The sequence below is a fragment of the Temnothorax curvispinosus genome, unplaced genomic scaffold (assembly GCF_003070985.1).
Source record: "Temnothorax curvispinosus isolate PA1 unplaced genomic scaffold, ASM307098v1 QBEX01001036.1, whole genome shotgun sequence".
Taxonomy (NCBI): domain Eukaryota; kingdom Metazoa; phylum Arthropoda; class Insecta; order Hymenoptera; family Formicidae; genus Temnothorax; species Temnothorax curvispinosus.
Genome location: NW_020210816.1, coordinates 8,476 through 15,373, shown reverse-complemented (window position 1 = coordinate 15,373; position 6,898 = coordinate 8,476). Strand labels below are relative to the sequence as shown.

General features: G+C 47.5%; 1 protein-coding gene across 1 annotated transcript; it reads left to right on the top strand.

The window, feature by feature from the left end:
* Positions 1-7: 7 nt before the first annotated feature.
* On the top strand, positions 8-6,438 carry LOC112459595 (the record flags this gene model as incomplete). Its single annotated transcript, XM_025023775.1, has 2 exons — positions 8-73; positions 6,115-6,438. Coding segments are annotated over exons 1-2 (346 nt in total), but the record flags the coding sequence as incomplete, so codon positions are not given.
* Between the last annotated feature and the right edge of the window lie 460 nt (positions 6,439-6,898).

The following is a 6,898-nucleotide window of genomic DNA, read 5'->3' as shown; positions in this document are numbered from 1 at the left end:
CCAACTCCAAAACATGGCTTATGTATAAATCATTTTAATCCGAAACATGTTATGAAAGAAAGTATACGCGCAGGTATGTATATATTCAAAATATTAACTTATTACATTTGTGTATGAAATATATAGTTCTACTTGTTCGAGATTCCGTTAACGTTGCGCCGTCCGATCAGATGGCAGCATCGATCGGGTATCGACGCTCGATCACCGCGACAGCTGGCGCACGCACGGGCGCGCTCATCGCCAACGTCTTCCTCGCGATATTCAGAGTCGTACAAATGGCCGCGCAGTGATCAGACGCACGACGTGTGCTCTGTGCATTTTCGATTGTGACTACACATTGAAGTGCCCACCGCAGTGATTACAACAGCTGCCGAGATACTGCATTAACATGTAAAGCGACCGCTCATCCAGCGCTACTCGGGTACATCAACACGACGACTCAGGCTCACATGTGCGCGAGTGCCGACCGCCACGTGTCTCACCGGCTCACGGGCGATTCATTGAAGAGGACGGCAATTAATATAATTGCCTCTCATTTACACAGACTATATAGACACCTCATTTTGTTCACCGCTCATCACTCTCAGGTCAGATTGTATCAATTTTGACGCATTAAAGACGCATTAAAGACGGCTCAGACTGTAATCTGAGTTACACAAAAATAAAGTGAATATTTAGTTAACACCTTCCACGCGCGTCCTTCTCATCCCGCTTCCATCGCCGGGATTAATCAGCGATTTCGCGAACATTTGGTCCTTCGAGCCGGATGCGTGGAACTTAAAGTGTAGCTTGGACACAGATCATGTGAACAGGGCATGCCTTTCACGACATGCCACGTGGACATTATCGCGCGCTTCCGCGAGTGAAGGACAGACATTCTCACGCGCGCTCGCGAGTGTTACGAAAACATGTTCACGCGCTCCCGCGAGTGTAAATAGACATTTTCACGTGCTCAATACATGACATTGTAGACTCGATTCGCATAGTGTTTTTCTCACGCGTCTCTCGAACGTTCTCGATTCGTGCAGCATTTCTTACACGTGTCTCGACATTTCTCAGATATTTCATCGTGCGCAGCTCAGGGACGGCTCAACATGACGGAACCCGCAAAGGCGGGTACGGGCGGTACGGAGATCACGACGCTGCTCGAGGTACCACCGGCTCGCACATCGGAACGCCAAGCCTCACCCGTGCGCTTGTCCACGGAGCTCATCCTAAATGAACCGACTGGCGACGGTGCGGAATATTGGCGACACGCTGCCAACTTGTGCAAAGAACATGCCGTTAGAGGAGGTCATCCAAATCTCAATGCAGCTCGAAGAGGCAAACAAGGCGTTTCTCAAGGAGCATGCATATCTTGAAGCCGTCAGCCTCACAGCCGTCGGCGCTCATTCAACAGCAAAGCGCACGTTGACAGCTCAGCATGTGGCAGCTCAACCGGCCCGCACGGCAGCATCTAATTTACCCGTGCAATTGTTGCAACGGCACTCACGTCATTGTGATGTGCACGTAATTTAGGGATCTTTCAACAGGAAATCGACAAAAATTAGTCATACCACGGAGGCTTTGGTTCAAATGCCTAGGCCGCCACAACGGCCGCTCATGTAAAGGCTCACGGGGGTGCAAGAAGTGCACCAACCGACACGATGCTGCATGAGGCTCATCAGTCAAACTCATCAGCGAAGCCGATCACCAGCTCAGCTGCGTCAGCTCAATAGGAAGATGGTGCAATCGTCGCTCACTCATCTTTGGCTCGCTCATTACACTCAACATTACTAGCTACGGCCCTGGCTTAAATCAGCTCATCTGTTCATACTCAATGCGTATGGCCTCTCATTGATTCAGGTTCAGAACTTACCTTTGTTTCAGAATCTCTCGTTCGCCAGCTCAACATCACTCGTCATCATTCCGTCATTCTCATCACGGGAATTGGTGGCGAAGAAGGCGACGCAAACTCGAGGAGTTGAATGCTTACGCTCCACTCACTTCATTCAAGAACAGACGTCATTATTCAAGCTCACATTCTGCAGACGTTAACAAACATCCTGCCATCCTTCAACGCTGCACCACAGGAATGGCCGCATCTCACCAAGCTGACCTTGGCTGATCTAGATTTCCTAACACCACGGCCAGTGGATATCATCATTGGAGCTGACTCATATGGGCAGATTATCAAGCCCAACATCATCAAACGAGATACATTGATGCCAATTGCGCAGCTCTCGTCGGATAGCTCGTTCTCGGACCTGTTAATACATCATCATCGGCAATTGCCACAGTGCATCATGCCTCCGTTCGGGAGGGAGAAGATGCTCTTGACGACTTGCTGGCGAAATCTGGATTACTCCTGACGAGCAAAGATGTGAAGAACATTTCAAGAGTATTGTTTCACGGTATTCAACAGGTCGATACACAGTTCGACTTACACTGAAATCATCACTTGATACTCTTGGCGATTCGTATCTCACTGCGCATCGATATTTGAAAAGTTTACAAAGAAGACTCTCACGAGATATCGACGTCTGTATCATCAGTTTATAATACTCTATCAAGAGCTTAATTACATGAAGAATGCTTCAACCGTTTCCAGTCAGCTCACACAATATTATTTGCCACATCACGGAGTGCTCAGACCAGACAGTGCAACCACAACATTACGTGTGGTATTTAATGGCTCGAGTGCATCTACATCCAGCCGCTCACTTAATGATCTCATGCACACAGGAGCCAAGCTGCATTTTAGCATCACCGATGTCTTGCTCTGGATTCGACAAGTTCGGCACTTAGTTGCCACTGACATCACCAAAGGGTATAGTCAGATCAACAGGCATGAAGATGACTGAAATTTCCAACGGACTCGCTGGATGGATGAACAACTCAATGAAGTGCCACATCATCGAACAACGGTCGATATGTTGATGACAATTCTGGAGGCGACGACAGCAGGTAGTCAATACTGCTCAACGGACTTATGCATGGCGGGCGGCTTCCCATTAGCAAGGTGGCACGCGACTCATCAAGACGTACTCACTGCGGTTCAAGCAGAAAAAGACCAGGGCTCACAAACTACATTGACGATTGCGTAACCAAAAGACTCAGATTACGATGGCTTCCTCAAGAAGATTCATTCACATTCTCAACAAGGATCTCGTCGCACACCGATTATCTCACCAAACGCCTCGCTTGGTCTGAAGTGGCTCAGATACTCGATCCATTGGGCTTTGTATCACCAGTGGTGATCAAGGCAAAGATGCTCTTGCAGGAGCTTTGGCTACATGAAGCTCCAATGGGATGAACCACTGCCATCCCAGCTCTCATCACGGTGGCTCATTATCAGAAAAGAACTCACAAGCTTGATCAAGCTCTCAATACCTCGGTGGTACAACCAAGGTAGCACCTTTCAAATCACATGGAGTACCTCGTCAGTGGAATTTCACGGCTTTTCTGATACTTCTCAATTGGCAATGGCTGCAGTCGTATTTATCACCGTCCACGGCTCTAATGGCGCCACGATTTCATTGGTGTGCTCCAAAACGAAGGTAGCACCACTCAAACAGCTCACCATCCCGAGACTTAAACTCACCGCAGCATTGCTGCTCTCAAGACTCATGCAATACGTTCAAGCCACCTTGAAGTTGAACGTTACAGCAGCTCACCTGTGGACGGACTCTGTTGTGACACTCACGTGGATCAAATCTCATGCATCGCGCTGGAAGGATTTTGTGAGAAATCGAGTTTCTTAAATTCAAGAGCTCACTGCGAACGCACATTGGAAATACGTACCAGGTACGTCCAACCCAGCCGACTGCGCATCACGAGGATTAAGTACTGCTCAACTCCAAAGCCACTCATTATGGTGGATGAGACCACCGTGGATTCTCACACCTGAAGCATGGCCATCTCAACCCGCGCTTCCGGACGAATTGAACGGTCATGAGGCTCGTCCTGGCATTGCTCTATATGCAGCTGCATCTCAGCCGAACTATCATTGGGATCTCATATTCAAGTACTCAACCTTCAATAAATTATTGAAAATAACAGCTCTCTGTTTCAGGTTTATCGCTCTCTTGAGAGGGTTCTGGGACGGGTCGTTGGACTCGCACTCTGCTTTGGAGAAGGCCAGATTTTTCTGGATCAAGGCTACTCAAGCGGCATACTTCACGTACGAGATCAAGATACTCACGGCCAACTCGAGATCACCAACTGCTCACGCATTTAGTCGATTGACGGCGTACATAGACGCTCAAGGACTCATCCGAGTTGGCGGCCGTCTCAATCAACCAACATTGGATCAAGACAACAAACATCAGGCGATTTTACCTCGCCACTCACGTTTCTCAATCTTAATCACGCCCATTTGCGCACCTTGACTGGAGGAACACCGCTGACATTGGCTCATGTCAGGCAAAATTACTGGATCATCGGCGGAAGGGCTCCGGTGAAGTCTTGTATTTTTCGGTGTGTCGTGTGTGCTCGGCAGAGGGGGATCCGTGCTCATCAACTGATGGGCCAACTACCTCTCTCTCGGGTTACGCCGTCACGTCCGTTTACTCATACAGGAGCTGACTATGCCGGACCGCCCACTATCAAAACATGGAAGGGACGAGGTGTGAAAATATACAAGGAAAAGATCTGTGTTTGTCTGCTTCTCCACCTCCGCAATTCATTTCGAAGTAGTCAGTGACTACCCATCAGAAGGATTCATAGCAGCCTTCCGAAGATTCTCAGCTAGAAGGGGAATTGCTCAGACCATGTATTCGGACTGCGGGACAACATTCATTGGAGCAGACGCCGCGCTCAAGAAAATGTTCATCCAGGACTCTCAAGAACATCACGGATTGCTAAAGTTTTACAACTTAATGACACAGGATGGGAGTTCAACCCACCAGGCGCTCTACACATGGGGGGCAAGTGGGAGGGGGTAGTAAAGTCTGAAGTTTCATCTGAGACGGACTATCGGGGAGACTCTACTCACGACGGAAAAACTCACAACGCAAAACAAGGACATTCTCAACTCGCGGCACTTAGAACCGCTGAGTGACGACCCTGAAGACGTCTCAGTGCTCACACCAGGTTTCCTCATTGGAGATCCAATCATTACCATGCTCGAGCCATCTCTGATTGACCTAGCAACCTCACGACTATCTCGGTGGCAGCTCATCCAGCAGCATGTTCAACATGTTTGGGCACAAGGGTCGGCTCATTATCTGCAACGCCAGCAGGCGATATCCAAATGGCATCATCCTAACAACAGCATCAAGGTGGGTTTCATCGTGCTGCTCACCAACGAACGCTCTCCACCGTGCAAGTGGCCACTCGCCAGAGTAACGGACCTGCACCTCGGCAAGGATGGGCTCACTAGGGTGGTTACCCTTAAGACGGCCACCACGAAACTCACTCGGCCAATCTCAGAATAAAGGATCAAGAGTAAGGAATCATCAACAAGGTTGCTGATGGCGGGCGGAATGTTCGAGATTCCGTTAACGTTGCGCCGTCCGATCAGATAGCAGCATCGATCGAGTATCGACGCCCGATCACCGCGACAGCTGGCGCACGCACGGGCGCGCTCATCGCCAACGTCTTCCTCGCGATATTCAGAGTCGTACAAATGGCCGCGCAGTGATCAGACGCACGACGTGTGCTCTGTGCATTTTCGATTGTGACTACACATTGAAGTGCCCACCGCAGTGATTACAACAGCTGCCGAGATACTGCATTAACATGTAAAGCGACCGCTCATCCAGCGCTACTCGGGTACATCAACACGACGACTCAGGCTCACATGTGCGCGAGTGCCGACCGCCACGTGTCTCACCGGCTCACGGGCGATTCATCGAAGAGGACGACAATTAATATAATTGCCTCTCATTTACACAGACTATATAGACACCTCATTTTGTTCACCGCTCATCACTCTCAGGTCAGATTGTATCAATTTTGACGCATTAAAGACGCATTAAAGACGGCTCAGACTGTGGTCTGAGTTACACAAAAATAAAGTAAATATTTAGTTAACACCTTCCACGCGCGTCCTTCTCATCCCGCTTCTATCGCCGGGATTAATCAGCGATTTCGCGAACACTACTTAACTTCATGTTTTATGTGAATTTGCAGGATACGAGCTTCAGTCTACACGTTTACGACATGGGACTGTTCCTTCTATTTTTTCTTGGCAGAGTAAATTTCAGGAACATGTTAATGTGAAAGAAAAAGAAAATGAGAGGGATAATACAGAAGACTTTACACCAGTCATATCTGAAGCGTCAAACAATGTACAAGATGATAGTCTCCAGCAAGGTCAAAATTCTGATACAACTGGATTTTTCACGGATAAAAATGTATCAACGCCTTTAAATGAAGAAACTCATATTTCAGTGGAAGTTTATAATTATGCTGAAATGGAGCTTTTGACAAGCAATATAAATGTTTATGAAGAAAGTATTAGTTGCAATTACGTGCAAAATGAAAACTGTTCAACGAACGACACTGAACAGTGTAATGATAAAGAAGCTTGCAGCTTTGCAACAACTGCGACAGATTCAGCTTCTCGTTATAGTATTGAGCAGTTTAAAAATAATCCAGAATCATTGTTACATTTAACCGGATTAGAAAACTATGACAAATTCATGACAGTGTTATACTCCCTAGGACCAGCAGTGTATTATTTAAAGTACGCAAGAGAACAGGCAGTAGGAAATATATCAGTGCCAAATCAGTTGTTTCTGGTGTTGTGGAAATTAAGAAGAAATTGCTGCGATATTGAACTGTCAGAGCACTTTTCTATTCCTAGACTAGCTGTAGGAAACATCTTTCACACATGGATAACTTTTATGGCAAAGCAATGGTCTCTAATTGATATATGGCCTAGTAGACAACTAGTCGACTATTACATGCCAAA